At 42.7% G+C, this 15,744-nt stretch overlaps 1 protein-coding gene and 1 long non-coding RNA gene across 2 annotated transcripts in view; one reads left to right on the forward strand and one right to left on the reverse strand.

The window, feature by feature from the left end:
• The first annotated feature begins 2,509 nt into the window (after positions 1–2,509).
• Positions 2,510–6,378, forward strand: LOC105004062. Its single transcript, XR_827183.1, has 3 exons — positions 2,510–2,830; positions 5,327–5,426; positions 6,294–6,378. It is a non-coding gene; the product is annotated as an uncharacterized LOC105004062 (long non-coding RNA).
• USP32 (ubiquitin specific peptidase 32) overlaps positions 5,482–15,744 on the reverse strand; it is a 204,900-nt gene continuing 194,637 nt past the window's right edge. The window contains exons 30-34 of the mRNA XM_010861577.1: positions 14,275–14,466; positions 11,320–11,608; positions 9,478–9,902; positions 8,941–9,033; positions 5,482–7,708 (exon numbers count right to left, since the gene is read on the reverse strand). Coding sequence (XP_010859879.1) covers positions 7,535–7,708; positions 8,941–9,033; positions 9,478–9,902; positions 11,320–11,608; positions 14,275–14,466 — 1,173 coding nt within the window. The 3' untranslated portion in view covers positions 5,482–7,534. The remainder of the gene's footprint in view (positions 7,709–8,940; positions 9,034–9,477; positions 9,903–11,319; positions 11,609–14,274; positions 14,467–15,744) is intronic.

Consider the following 15,744-nt stretch of genomic DNA (forward strand, 5'->3'; position numbering starts at 1 on the left):
CCAGGATGTCTGGCTCTAGGTGAGTGATCACACCATCGTGGTTATCTGGGTCATGAAGATCTCTTTTGTACAGTTCTTCTGTGTATTTTTGCCACCTCTTCTTAATATCTTCGCCTTCTATTAGGTCCATACTGTTTCTGTCCTTTATTGCGCCCATCTTTGCATGAAATATTACCTTGGTATCTCTAATTTTCTTGAAGAAATCTCTAGTCTTTCCCATGCTATCATTTTCCTCCTTTTCTTTGCATTGATTGCTGAGGAAGGCTTTCTTATAATTGGGGTATAATCAGCTATATCCCAATACAAAATAAAAAGTTGGAAAAAAAAAAAAAGAGAAAATCCTGGTTTTGCTTCATGGCATAGCTCACTCCCTCTTCCTATATGATTTTCCTTAAGTACTCTGCCAACAGCTACTGTCTACCGTCCTTGGTCAGCACTTCATCCGGGACAATTATATCTACCAATCCCCCTTACTCGTGTGCATGAGCATACCATCCTTCCCTAATTAGACTGGAAGTTGAGTCATTCTCTGAAGAGGTGGTTTCCACAAATGACCAGTCTGCAGGACAGTGCCAACCGGTTGCAAAAGAATCTCCCCTGAGAACTTACTAAAATGCGGAGATTTGGACTGCGTGGAAGGAGATGATCTCATAAATCTGGGTGTCAACAGGCAGAGAGCACAGATATTACATGACAATGTGGGTGGAACTCTGGAAACAGCAGGTTTAACAAACTCCTAGTTGATTTTTTTTTTTTTTAATTTATTTTTGGCTGTGCTGGGTCTTTGTTGCTGGGCAGGCTTGTCTCTAGCTTTGGAGAAGAGGGCTACACTCTAGTTGCAGGGCATAGCCTTCTCATCACCGGGGCTCCTCTTGTTGCAGAGCACAGGCTCTAGGGCGTGTGGCATTTGGGCTCTAGAGCACAGGCTCAGTAATTGTGGTGCATGGACTTAGTTGCTCTGCCACATGTGGGATCTTCCTAGACCAGGGATCGAACCTGTCTTTTGAATTGGCAGGGGGATTCTTTACCACTGAGCCACCAGGGAGGCCCAATTCCTAGCTGATTTTGATGGTGCTCTTGAATTGACAGATTAGGAACAGCTGCCCCTAGAGAACCGAGCGCAGAGCTCTGTACATGCACTCCTATGTCGTATGCTTCTTGACTGGTAATGAGTTTGATCCCAGTATTAGTTATGGTATACCTGCGTTCTGCTGCTCTAAGTGGGGAAAGAATACTGTGACTTGGTTACCCAATAGGTGGCAGGGCCTGTGCCTATTTACATTCATTATTTATTCCTTCTAATAACATTTTGAAGTGGTATTCTCATTGGGCATGAGAAATCTGAGGGTGTGAAGGACTTGTTTTAGGACTTACTGTTATAGGACATGGAACTCTGCTCAAGGTTATGTGGCAGCTTGAATGAGAGGGGAGTTTGGGGGGAGAATCAGTTTAGTTCAGTCGCTCAGTCATGTCCGACTCTTTTCGACCCCATGGACTGCACGCCAGGCTTCCCTGTCCATCACCAGCTCCTGAAGTTTGCTCAAACTCATGTCCACTGAGTTGGTGATGCCATCCAACTGTCTCATCCTCTGTCGCCCCTTCTCCTCCTGCCTTCAATCTTTCCTAGCATCAGGGTCTCTTCTAATGAGTTGGCTTTTTGCATCAGGTGGTCAAAGTATTGGAGCTTCAGCTTCAGCATCAGTCCTTCCAATGAATATTCAGGGTTAATTTCCTTTAGGATTGACTGGTTTGATCTTGCAATCTAAGGGACTCTCAAGAGTCTTCTCCAACATCACAGTTCAAAGGCATCAATTCTTCGGTGTTTAGCCTTCTTTATGGTCCAACTCTCACATCCATACATGACTACTGGAAAAACCATAGTTTTGACTAGATGGACATTAGTTGTCAAAGTACTGTCTCTGCTTTTTAATATGCTGTCTAGGTTTGTTACAGCTTTTCTTCCAAGGAGCAAGTGTCTTTTAATTTCATGGCTGCAGTCACCATCTGAAGTGATTTTGGAGCCCAAGAAAATAAAGTCTGTCACTTGTTTCCACTGTTTCCTCATCTATTTGCAATCAAGTGATGGGACTGGATGCCATGATCTTTGTTTTCCTAATGTTGACTTTTAAGCCAGGTTTTTCTCCCCTCTTTCACTTTCATCAAGAGGCTCTTGTTTCTTCTCACTTTCTGGCCTAAGGGTGGTGTCATCTGCATATCTGGGGTTATTGATACTTCTCCCTGCAATCTGATTCCAGCTTGTGCTGGATGTCCGGCATTTCGCATGATGTACTCTGCATATACGTTAAATAAGCAGGGTGACACTATACAGCCTTGATGTACTTGTTTCCCAATTTGGAACCAGTCCGTTGGAGGAGAATGGATACATGTATATGTGTGGCTGAGTCCCTCTGCTGTCGACCTGAAACCATCACAACATTGTTAACTGGCTGTACTCCAATATAAGATAAAAGTTAAAAAAAGAATAAAAGAGAGAAGACATAAACACACTTGGAATGAAAAAAACAAAAATTAATAACTTGTTTTAGTGCATAGTTGTAATATGGCAAGAGGCAGAATCTGACCCTGATAATGGACTCCAAGGCTTTCTACTCACCAGAGGGCATAAAACCAGTGGCTAGTATCTGGCTTGCAAATAACTTTTACTTAGACAGTACAATGTTTAAAAATTAACAAAACAAGGCCCTGCCAACATTTCTAAATTGGATGTTCTGTATAAATACCTGGGTTTCTGGCTTCTCTGTGGGGTGGAAGAGGTTTGGAAACGCTGGGGCCCGCATTCCTTCATGGCAACAATCAAATGCAGCCTCAGGTAGGATGGGTGCCCTAGAACTCACCAGTCCCCATTGTTCCCTTCTCCACGGCGGGACCAGCTTCTCTGACACTCTGCTCCCAACCTAGCCCCTATGAGCCTCTGAAGGTGCAACGACTGCAGTATTTATTACCTTGCTTTCCACTGCTACGAAATCTAAAGGCAGCGTTTTTCTCATTGTTTTTTAAAGATTAACTTTTGGCTGCCCTGTGGCAGCCTGAGGGCTTTCTCTAGTTGCAGTGAGCGGGGGCTACTCTTCATCGAGGTGCGCGGGCTTCTCATTGTGGTGACTTCTCTTGTGGAGCATGGGCTCCAGGCATGAGGGCTTAGTTGCGCCGAAGCCTGTGGGATCTTCCCGAACCAGGGATCAAACCCACGTCCCCTGCCTTGGCAGGTGGATTCTTAACCGTTAGACCACTAGGGAAGCCTGGCAGCCTCTTTTTATTGCACCATCTTGTATGGGTCTCTCATCGCTGAGGTAGGTACATTTTTTTTTTTTTTTAACAGCATTCTGTGTATTTTAATAGCCAAAAATTGTAAACAACGAAAATATCCATTAACAGGTGAAGAGATAAACAAATGATGGTGGAATTCTACAACAGAATAGTTCTCAAAAATAAAATGGAAATCAACTACTGATAAATGTTGCAATATGGATGAACTCAAAATCATAATGAAAGAAGCCAGATTACACACAAAAAAGAACATGCTCTATGATTCTATTTAAATTCTGGAAAATGTGAACTAATCTATAGTGGCAGGAAGTAGATTAGTGGTTGTCTAGGAGCAAAGTGGGCAAGAAGCAAGGATTACAACAAAATAGGATGACACTTACAGGAATGATTGGTTGCTCACCATCTTGATTGATGTGATCCTTTCCTGTGCTCATGTGCTCTGTCGTCTCCGACTCTTTGCAGCCCTGTGGACTGTAGCCCACCAGGTTTCTCTACCTGTCGTATTTCCCAGGCAAGAATACTGGAGTGGGTTGCCATTTCCTACTCCAGAAGCTTTCCTGGGTACGTGTATGTCAAAACTGCTCAGACTGTCCACTTTAAATATGTGTAGTTTATTTCAGTCATATTTCAATAAAGTATTTAAATATGCTGATATAGTAATAATGTAGTGGGAGGACTAAGAAGAGTAAGGTTTTTTTCCTTCTCAAAGGAAGGACTGTGTGGAGCGTTGAAATTCAGAAGGACCTTAGATCAGTCAGTATTATTGGATGTGCTTGCCTGCAAGCTGTTACTGGTGGTGGTGGTGCTTTAGTCACTAAGTCGTATCTGACTTTTGTGACCCCACGGACTGTAGCCCACCAGGCTTCTCTGTCCATGGGATTCTCCAGGCAAGAATACTGGAGTGGATTGCCATTTCCTTCTCCATGAGGTAGGTACATTTCTGACCTTGTGATTTCAATACTAAGGAACCTACCTGGTGATACATCATCAAGGAAAGCTGGGATCTTTGTTCCCTAAGCTGCACGTTCTGGCTGTAGCCTATTAAAATTCTTATTTAACCTTTAGAACAGTTATGGAAAATAAGCCAATGCATCCACTTGCTCCTGTTCAATGGTATATACAATGAAGTGAGCAATGCCACCAAGTGGAAGAGAGATTCCATGTTGAATTGCCTTAGCCAGAGGGGCTGGGAGGCTGATGACCACTCTCAATTTACAGGGCCATTCAGAACTAGAAGTCAAACACCCATCCGCCTTTCTATGCTGTTTCTTTCCAAAGTTGTCCCTTATTCTTATTTTTTCAGTAAAACATTATTTTATATATAACTGACTTCCTGTGTGCCAGGAACAATGCTTGAGATATAAGGATGAAGATATTCAAGGCGGTCATTTAAAAAGCCAGAGACACAGACTGCACTTTAGAAGTGGTGCTTCATTTTGGATCTTTTTTCTGTTTATTTGTTTCCTTAAACAAGCTCCTACTGCTGCTGATTCAACATGTTTCATTCTATACATTTTTAATGTTTTGTTCCTGTGTTTTGGAGAATGTAAGCAGAGAGATATGAAATTCTTTGAGTGTCAGCGTAATAAGCGAATACATAAATCTCCTTGTCAAATAGGACTGAATCTCATGGGGGTAGGATTTCACATTCACTGAGCACTTATCAAGAAACTGTGTCAGGCATTTGTATACCTCATTTCCTAAAAATGAGCCCAAGAGGCAGGTATTATGATTTTAAAAGTAAATAAACAGGACTGAATGTGAAGGTTCCATAACTCTAAATCTTCAACTCTTCTTAACACTGTGAATGGTCTCCCTGGAGACATCTTGGAATGACAACCTGGGATATATCCCTGGTTTCTCAGTGTCCTCTATAAACTAAGGATCATCTCCAGGCATTGTGTAAGAAGTGCATCTCTTCTTCACTTTATTCCTTAATCTGCATGAAAACTATTGCAAAAACTCCTTCAATTCTGTTTCAAATGAGCAAGCTACTCTTCTCCTGAACACTTTCAATGTCTTCCAAACAATTTCCTAACAGGGATGTGAAGCAAATTTATCTGGTCGCTGCAAGTACCTTGTTCTACATTCAACATACCTTCCATTCTCTCAGAGATGGAACCTCCAACTCTGTAAGTCAGGTAGGTATTCAAATAGGAGAATTAAAACAGGGTCACAGAGAGGAAGGCTAAAGAATTTGACATTTTTGTGTTTACTTGTATAGAGGAAAAAGAGCACATAGATGCATCCACAGTATTTAATTTGTTTGGATAATAGTTACAGAGAAACAGGTACACTCCATATACAATTACCAATACTTTTTTATACAGTTCATATTTCAGTACATCAACACTATTTTATTTACACTCTATTTATGTACATTAACATCTTTCTAAAGTCAGTGCATTGTCAACAAGTTTTATACAGTAATTTACAAGGTGAATGTAGTTAGTTAATTTAATAAATTTTCTGCTAGTCATGAATTAAAAAAATTAATTACAACCAATGTAACAAACACAGATCAAACAACATTAGTAGATTGTGCTACCTGCTTAAATAAAACATCTGTAAGGAAATTATTTAAAATCTTCCACTTTTTCATGGGACTTGTCCAGTTAGGAATGGACAGATTTTATACACTGAAAATCATGAAACTCTAAAGTCTGCGTTTTGTCTGACTTCATTATATTATAGCATTTAGGCCAACCCTTCCTACTTGCAATTATATTCTTCTTCTGAATAGGCTTTCAACTCAGCCATTTACCTTTCTAAATGCTCTGAGAATTGGTTAGTAATTGACCTTAGGTATCAAAACACAAATGCTTAATTACATTGGTACCTACTATCTATGAGGAAGGAAGGGTAATGGAATCTGACAATTAATGAGAATCAACTTCCAGGGTCCAGATGAATAAAAAAAGTGAAATATTTACCTTGAATATATATTTAGAAACAACACAGAAAAAAAATGTTGCCTGAAATAAATAACATTTATATTTTTGTTCCAGTCTTGAATTATTGGAGGATAAAATGAAGTAAGCAAAGAAACATAACTTTTGATGACCAGAACTGTTTAAAAAGAAAGCAAATGGAGATGCAAACAAAAAGTTTACTTCCTAAATCCCCCAACTGCATTAAAAATACTTATACATTATCAACGTTTGGGATATATTTTGTTTTTAAATTTAATATGATAGGGGAAAATACCCCCATCAAGTTAATTTATAGCCCTTACAGCCATCAAATATGAACAAGTTCTGCAAAGTTCATTTGCACGTATTCTTTTTTTAAAGTGCAAAACAAAGAAACAAAGAACAAACAACCACTAACTGCAAAACACCATCTAGCTTTGTGGCCCCGTCCCCTCTCAGACACTGCGCAACAGTGCGTGGAAGGATGGTGTCGATGTCGGCCGCCACTCCCCTCCCACTCTCAGCAGTGGGGGGAAACGTTTTTGAGGGCACTTGAAGTACCCTCAGTGCAAGCTGCCTCTATCTGGAGGGCTATTTTAGCTGGATCTCCCACGATGTTTTTTTTTTTTCCTACAGGGTCTCCCAACCAAGGCCCTGGGGAGAAGGCACGCAGCTCTTAAGAGAGCCTCCCTTTCAGACTGACCACTTATACATGTCTCTACTACAATGACACAACAACAGAAACAAAAAGCAATGAAGATATAGAAAGGGTGGGGAAATGCCTTAAAACGTAAATTGAAAAATCTGTGTCCATGCTGTAAGAATCCTTCACACGCCTTCATGATCTCGCTTTCTCCATCGTGTCAGTGGCTACAATGGAATAAAACTTCAGGAAAAAGGAGGTAGCATATCATGTCGTCCCCAGACAACACTACAATTTTTTGTTTTACTTTGACTCCAAGGAGATTCGTAGTATTCTGTTATGATTATTGGTAAACTATATTCGCTACAGGGTTGTTCGTGTCTGGACAAGCACAATTTAGTTCTTATTTGGTCCCAGGTGGCTGGTGCCAAACCCTTTAGTTTACAGGCTAGTGGTGGGCTCTGCCTGAAAGCTCTCTACCAGGGAGCTTACGTGAAACACTTCCAAACAAAATTATTACTACTGGTATGTTAACTGCTATTTTAATTAGAGTTTTTTTAAGTTTTGTGCTTCAGGGTCACAGGATAAAATAAGTACACATTGAGCTTGCCTTTCAGCGATGCTTTTGCCAAATGTCAGCTACAGGGAGCCATCTCCCTCATCACCAGTCTACCCAGCAGCCAGAGTGGTAGCTTCACTGTAACACGCAGTACTTTTTGTAATCAGACTCGAAGTCTTCGTCCATGCTGCTTGTGTCTGCCATCTTTTTGCCATCGATCTTTGGCAGAAATTGTGCATAGTCTATCCCCTGCTGCTCATAGAAAAGAATGTAGGCAGAGTCGGTGTCAATTTCATCAGGGTGAAGTTCCTGGAGGAGCAAGAAAAGTCTTTAACAAAAAAGCTGGGCTTCCCTGGTGGCTCAGACGGTAAATAATCTGCCTGCAATGTGGGAAATCTGGGTTAAATCCCTGGTAGGGAAGATCCCCTGGAGGAGGGAATGCAACTCACTCCAGTATTCTTGCCTGGAGAATCCCCATGGACAGACGAGCCCGGCGGGCCCCAGTTCAAGACACAACTGAGCGACTAAGCACACAGCACACACGCTGACTCTACATCCTCACCAGGGAAGGGAGGACCAACCCTCTTTCATGACTAAAACTGATCGCTTCCAATCAGCTTAATATTTTGGCTTTCTCATACCTGCCCCTAAAATAAGAACCATTATTTTCAATGTTTGGTTTTGGGAAAATATACAGGCCATAGACAAGTCAAAAGAATGATAGAAAACAAAATAACACATTAAATTCTAATGGGATTCCCTGGTGGCTCAGAGGGTAAAGCGTCTGCCTGCAACGTGGGAGACCCGGGTTGGATCCCTGGGTCGGGAAGATCCCCTGGAGAAGGAAATGGCAACCCACTCCAGTATTCTTGCCTGGAGAATCCCATGGACAGAGGAGCTTGGTGGGCTACAGTCCACGGGATCGCAAAGAGCTGGACACGACTGAGCGACTTCACTTTCTTTAAATTCTAATAGCTCAAAAGATAAGAACTTTTTCTTATTAATCAATACCTTCTATTTTTTCACTGTTTTCATTTTCTGCTCTGCATATCACTTTTTTGGGGTGAAGGGGCATGCTGTGTGGCTTGTGGGATCTTAATTCCCTGACCAGGGATGGAACCCAGGCCCTGACAAGTCTCAGCCACTGACTTTCAGGGAAGTCCCTGCATGTCACTTTTATTCCTTTATATTGAAGGCATCTATATATGGATTCTAACAGAAACAACTACTTTCTATTCAGGAGAAAGGGCTTTCCTAGTAGCTCAGTGGTAAAGAATCTGCCTGCCAATGCAGGAGACACGGGTTTGATCCCTGGTCCAGAAAGATCCCTTGGAGAAGAAAATAGCAACCCACTCCAGCATTCTTGCCTGGAGAATCCCATGGACAGAGGAGCCTGGTGTGCTACAGTCTATGGGGTTGCAAAGAGTAGGACATGACTTAGTGACTAAACAATAATTCTGGAGAAAATCCATTATTTCAACAAATGTCTTCTAGATCTGTTGACATTTCTGTTTCTTTTATAAAAGATCGGGGACATTTACCTTACAGCTGCTGTCATTGTAACAGTACCACTTGCTATTTGGGTTTTTGGCATAAGTGACGTAGTGGCCCCCGCCCAGAATTCCTGAATGGCACTGCAAGAGAGAAGGAAGTGGAGGTGTGTTAGTAGTCGACAATACTCAGGCCAGGGCAAGTACCAGGATCCAATCCAAGGAGAAGTGTTTTCCTTCTTCCAAAAACAAACCAAGAAGGAAAACTGAAAATTTTAAAACTTTGAATCTTACCATTCTATTTTTGTAATTATTTTTGGAAAGCAAAACTCCCTCAGAAACACACACTTCTGAATGGCTTAAGCCTGTGACTCCACCTAGAATATTACATGACTGTTCCCTTTATTAAACTGTGAGCATCTTGAATTCTACCCAAAAGGCCAAGATATTTACTGCTAACTTAGTCTATCACCAAGCTCAATGCCTTGCAAATGAGCAGGCTCTGAAAAAATGATGAATGAATGAAGATGAACAAACCAACCACTGAAAAGGTAGATCATTCCAAAAATCATACAAGAAACCACTTACCGAAATTGCATATAGGTTATAAATAGGTTTAACATGAATATCTTCTCTTTGGTCGTCAGTACTGTCTTCTTCACTGTGGTTTTCAAGCTGACCATTGCTGTAGCCATTGCCACATGCCTCATGCTCATAAAGGAATCCATTGGCCAAAGCTACTTCGTGGTCCTGCGGGGTGACCAGCTCAGGCTGGCTGCCCCCCAGCACGTGCCCTCGGCTCAAGGCATCAGACAGCTCACAAACATGCCCAGCTCCGTTCTCTTTGCTGGCATCCAAGTTCTCCTTACTACTTGACAATTTGTTTTTGCTGCCGATTTGGGGTAGGCGGAGCCTCCCTTTGCTTCTCCCTAAAGTCCTAGGGCTGCTGTTAGGGCTGCTGTTTTTGCTGGAGGGACAGCTGGTTCCACTTTTTCTTGATGTAGATGGTGAACCTGTGAAAGGGAATAAAAGATAAATCCAAATGTCACAAATTGAACCAGCCACCAAAAGCTAATTCTGCAGTCAACTGCACAAGTGTACACAAAAAGGTAAAGCCAGGGGCATCCTGACTGGCTAGGCTTTACTCCTATTATGTGGCCGATAAGTTACATTCTTGTCTTCCTCAATGCCAACCCTCTCAAGGCAGCAATGTCCTGAAAATGTGAAGTACAGTTAAGTATGGACTTAGAAAAAGAGCAGAAAGATGATTTAGGGCAGATTCAATTCAAAATAATATTAGATGAAGGGGTTTGACAAATATGCATTTTTCTTTAGATTAAAAAATATGACTACAAATTATCAAGCACTTACTCCTGCAAGGCGTGACATCGGAAACTTTACTATTTCTACCTCTCACAACAATCCTGCAAAGGAGCAGGTCTCAAACAGCTCCTGACTCCCTTATATACCCTCAAAAATTGCTGAGGATCTTGAGAACTTTTGTTTTTGTGAGTTCCATTTATCAATATTTACCATGTATATATTTACCATATTAGAAGTTAAAACTGAGGAATTTGAGAAACACAAGACACATATATTTCATGGACAATATCACATATATGTTGGCTCTGAGTCAACCTGTGAGAGAATGAGAGTGGAAAGGCAAATACTTAGCTTTTGGGTTTTTTTTTTGGCTGTACCGTATGGCTTGTGGCATCTTCAGTTTCTTTACCAGGGACTGAACTTGGGGCTATAGCAGTGAAAGTGCTGAGTCCTAACTACCAGACTGCCAGGGAATTCCCAAATACTTAGTATTTTTATGAAAACAGTTCTGATCTTCAGAAAGGGTCTCAGGCACCCTCTAGGGGTTTCCCCAAATTTTACTTTGAGAACCTCTGATATAAGCAAACAAGGATGACAACTATCATTCATAATCACCAAATGCCAGGAGCTATGTAAAGTGCTTTACTCTCCATTTTATTAATAATATTTATTTATTTGGCTGCACTGGGTCCTGGTTACGGCATGAGGGACCTTCCTTGCAGTGCCCGGGCTCAGCAGTGGAGGTGCTTAGGCTTAGTCGTCCTGCAGCAGGTGGGAGCTTAGTCCCCCCACCAGGCACTGAACCCTGGACCCTTGCACTGCAAGCGGATTCTTAACCCCTGGACCACCAGGGAAGTCTCTACAGTGCTTAATTCTTGATGTATCAATTTCTCACTCTGTGAACTGAGTATTTTCTTCTTTTTATGAATGAGAAAAGAGATTTAGTGAGGCTGTATCTCTTGCTAAAACTCAAACAGCTCAAATGTACTGAGTCCAGAAGGATCCTGGTACAACCAAGCTGTTGCTCTAGAGTGGAAGACGGAGGGAAACATGCAGCCTAGAGGGCCCAGGAAGGGCCCCCTCCGGAGTGAGCTTTGGGTTCCTCACCTTTAGGACTACTGACGATGTTGGCACTCAGTGAGGACGGGCTCTTACTCAGGAGCACGACATCTTCCCCAGCGGAGTTCTGAGCGTCTGCTTTCTTCACCTCTCCTGTCGGGATCCTGGGCTCAGAGAGGTCATCCCCCTGGGGTGTGAGTGGTCTACGCTGACAGAGAGCTGGGGCCCTCGGCACCAGAAAAGCACTAGGGTCAAAACTTTCACGAGGAAACTTAACAATTTTCTGTGATTTTATCCATCGACCATTTACAAACTGAAATCGTTTGAGATGAATAATCTGGAGAAGAAGAGAAAACAGTTGTATTAACGTGTTCTGAAGACACAAATTACACACTAAAAAAAAGTCTAAAACATTTGTATATGTTCCAAAAATATGTCTTTCCCCCCACCAAAGAATATATGTTCTTATGTAACCTAGTTAAGAGGCCACTGACCTTTAGCTATGTGGCTAAAACGGTAATCTCCCTAATTTCATAATCGGTGTACATCCAAACTCTCTCCCAAATGTCTTCAACATCAAAGGAGCCTCTTCTTCCATGTCCTCTGGGCTTGTGACTCACACTGACCCTTACCTCTCTCCAATATCATCCATTCACAAATACACGAGGCTAGAATACTACAGACTGAATCATTTGAAGAAAAGTGGAGGCGTTTTTAACAGATGAAAGTTACCCAGCCTCTAACAGGAGGTCTCTCTTTTCTTAACATTTCTGTTGGCTGAGATCAGGGGGTTTCACTGTCCTGAAGAGCATAAGAATCTTCCTTCTCCTTTCTGGCTTCTCTCTTTCTTTTCAAAAGCAATGAATTTCTTCAGGCTTAAACACAGTGTTATTATGCTCCCTATCGTGAGCATACTCTTGAGAGTCCCTTGGACTGCAAGGAGACCCAACCAGTCCATCCTAAAGGAAATCAGTTCTGAATATTCATTGGAAGGATTGATGCTGAAGCTGAAACTCCAATACTCTGGCCCCCTGATGTGAAGACCTGACTCATTGGAAAAGACCCTGATGCTGGGAAAGATTGAGGGCGGGAGAAAGGGACGACAGAGGATGAGATGGTTGGATCACCATCTCATTGGCATCACTGACTCAATGGACTTGAGTTTGCGTAAGCTCTGGGAGTTGGTGATGGACAGGGAAGCCTGGCGTGCTGCAATCCATGGGGTCACAAAGAGTCGGACATGACTGAGTGACTGAACTGAACTGATTGTGGGCACAGATATTTGGGTGGCTACCTCTACCCTAAATGCTTAACTATTTACTATTTACATAAAGCGAATCCCTCTCTAAGGGCCACGCTGGTATGTGGATGTAACAAAAGCCCATCGAGCTATCAATATAACATTTACTCCTCATTATTCTTTGTGTTCAGTTGCTAAGTCATGTCTGACTCTTTGTGATTCCATGGACTGAACTGGAGCCTGCCAGAGTGATTCCTCTGTCTGTGGGATTTCCTAGGCAAGAATATTGGAGTGGGTTTCCATTTCCTTCTTCAGGGGATGTTCCCAACTCAGGGATTGAACCTGAGTCTCCTGTCTCAAAAACACAGTTTTATAAATGCTGATACTTCATGATACGTGATATGTTTTATTTGATGGTCATATGAGTATAAATAATTGTCAAAATTCATCAAACTAGGTATTTTAAATCTATGAATTTAACTACATGTTAACTACATACCTCAATCAAAAAAAATAAACCTTACCCCTTCCCACCTACCTGTTCTCAAGCCTGTCCCTATGCTCAGCTTCCCATCCCTGTGCTGTGCTTAGTCGCTCAGTTGTCTCTGACTCTTTGCGACCCCATGGACTGTAGCCTGCCAGGCTCCTCTCTGTCCACGGGGATTCTCCAGGCAAGAATAGTGGAGTGGGTTGCCATGCCCTCCTCCAGGGGATCTTCCCAACCCAGGGATCAAACCCAGGTCTCCAGAATTGCAGGCGGATTCTTTACCAGCTGAGCCACCAGGGAAGTCCATGAATATTGAAGTGGGTAGCCTATCCCTTTTCCAGGTATCTTCCTGACCCAGGAGTTGAACTGGGGTCTCCTGCATTTTCAGGTGGATTCTTTACCAGTTGAGCTACCAGAGAAGCTATCCCTGGAGCTAGCCAATCCCTGTTAGTAATTTCTTGTGCTTCCTTCCCTGGGGAGTTGTTCTTGTCTACATTCAGTCTCACAGAGTGGTAGGAAGAAGATATGAATAAAATAATAGATGCAAGGTCTGGTTATCAATATGATTTCCTCCCTTATGGAAAAAAGCTTTCTTAAATGAATAGGAAGAACTGACACTCCAACTCTTGACAATCAACAGGAGAGTCTCCTGATCCATGGATGGAGAAGGCAGAAGTGCATCAAATCAGAAAGAACACATTGGCCCTGTGTACCTGGTGCACACACATTTAATTCAGCGGTGTCTGCGCCTATGTGACCAAGCACAGCGGGACCGGAGGCTCAGGCTCCCTGCTCTTCTATAGTCTGTAAAGCGCAAACCTCAAGCTTCCTCTCTCCCTAGAGCTAGAAGTGCTTTCACCTTCTCCTGAAGTTCAACTTCACCAGGCTTTACCACGTGGGGCACTTCTCGCATGTCTCACTCAACTGCAGTTACTGGTCCATATGACTTCTCTTCCCTTGGAGGCTGTACCCTCTTTAGGATACAAAACTAGTAAATGTATGTAGGACAATTCAGGTCTGCGTACACTAGCAAAAGTGTTTTATGTATGTAAATAGTTGGTTGAACTGCGTGGCTTGTGGGATCTTAGTTCCCTGACCAGGGACTGAATTGCCAATGAAACTGCTGAGTCCAAAACACAGGACTGCCAGGGAATTCCCAGGAAAAGCATTTTAAACACTGTGGCAAGAAAGATTATTCTCAAAAATTCTTATTTGTTCACAGCTTCTTTCCTTCAAGCTAGACTGCTATTCTCTCAGAGGTGGGGTTGTAACATACCAGGATGGGGGGAAGCCTCCAGAGATCTAGCTTCTTGGTTGCCAAGCAGTGGGTCTTACACTTGGAGCAGTAGTACATCTCATTCTCCCCCAGCTCCTCCTCGCTGGTGAAAGCTCGGAGACAGCTGTCCAGGTTGATGGGCTCAGCTTGTGCACGCCGACTCTGTTCCACACTCTCGTGCTCATCTACAACCTGCAGGTGGAGGAAACGAGGAACGGGAGAAGGGGTAGGAGGGAGCTTAGAATGGTCACCTGCTCTGCATCATCCTCTTGGTGACTCAACCTCATTTACTTTACTTTAAAATACAACCAAACCAGAGTCTGAGTAAATAGAGCATTTGCACATTTATTCCCAGATATCACATCAATAACATCTTTGATCAAATTTCTACTTAAATGACCATAGCTTTTTGGGAAAAATTTCTGCATGCTACTAAATGACAAAAACAAAACCAACAAGGAATTGCCTGTTTATTTTACAATTTTGAAATCTGAAAACAGCTTATATGCAGGCTGGCTTTCAAGTCAAGGGTGTTGAGGTTAGGACATTTATTTTTTTAACAGGGACAGGGGACATTATTAGTATGCTGCAGGCTCTACAGAGGCTAGGAGAAATAATATCACTGGAACACAGAGGCCAGATCTGGATTAAATAAGAAAGGGTACAGAAAAACTCACCTTGAGAGGACAGTCACCAGGGCATTAAAACCCAAAGCCACAATCATTTGCATGTTGATGCCAAGTCATAACACAGAGTTATCAAAACACCATGTGTATGCTGAAGAGCAAATAAGCCCGTGCGCCACAACTATTGAGCCTGTGCTCAAAACCCTGGGAGCTGTGACTACTGAAGCCCTCACGCCCTAACTCCTGTGCTCTGCAACAAGAGAAGCCTCTGCCATAAGCCCGAGCACTGCAACTAGAGAAAAGCCTGAACAGCAATGAAGACACAGCACAGCCAAAATAAATAAATAAACAAAATTATGAATATAAAAAAACACCATGTGTATCATTACCTGTCTCTTGCCTCTTGGTGCCTTTTTATATGACATGGTTAACAAAGGAACAGCAGACTCAAAACAACCTGATTTTCCTAAGACCTACCCAGACCTCTGTGGTCCTACTGAAGCAAGGAAGAGGCCAACACGAGGAAGGAGGTGGCGTGGGAATCAGGAGGAAGGAGACACTGAGGGGCCTAGGATGCAACAGAAAGAAATTTTCCCTCTGCCATTCTTGGCTGCCACTTAGAAAGCAATTAGGAACCACAGCGGGTGAGGCACACATCGCATGACTGTGAACAACCGTGAGACCACACACAGGGATCACATCCCAGGGTGGAGCCCGGACAAGCACAACAATGAATGTCTCTTTTTGGCAAAGGTCATACTCAGGTCCCTTCACCCTACTTGTTACTCCTCCCTTCCAGAGGTGAAATGGTTCTCTTTGCCCAAGGCAATTTCCCTCCAGCTTT

This window comes from Bison bison, unplaced genomic scaffold (genome assembly GCF_000754665.1).
Source record: "Bison bison bison isolate TAMUID 2011002044 unplaced genomic scaffold, Bison_UMD1.0 scf7180017864472, whole genome shotgun sequence".
Classification (NCBI taxonomy): Eukaryota; Metazoa; Chordata; class Mammalia; order Artiodactyla; family Bovidae; genus Bison; species Bison bison.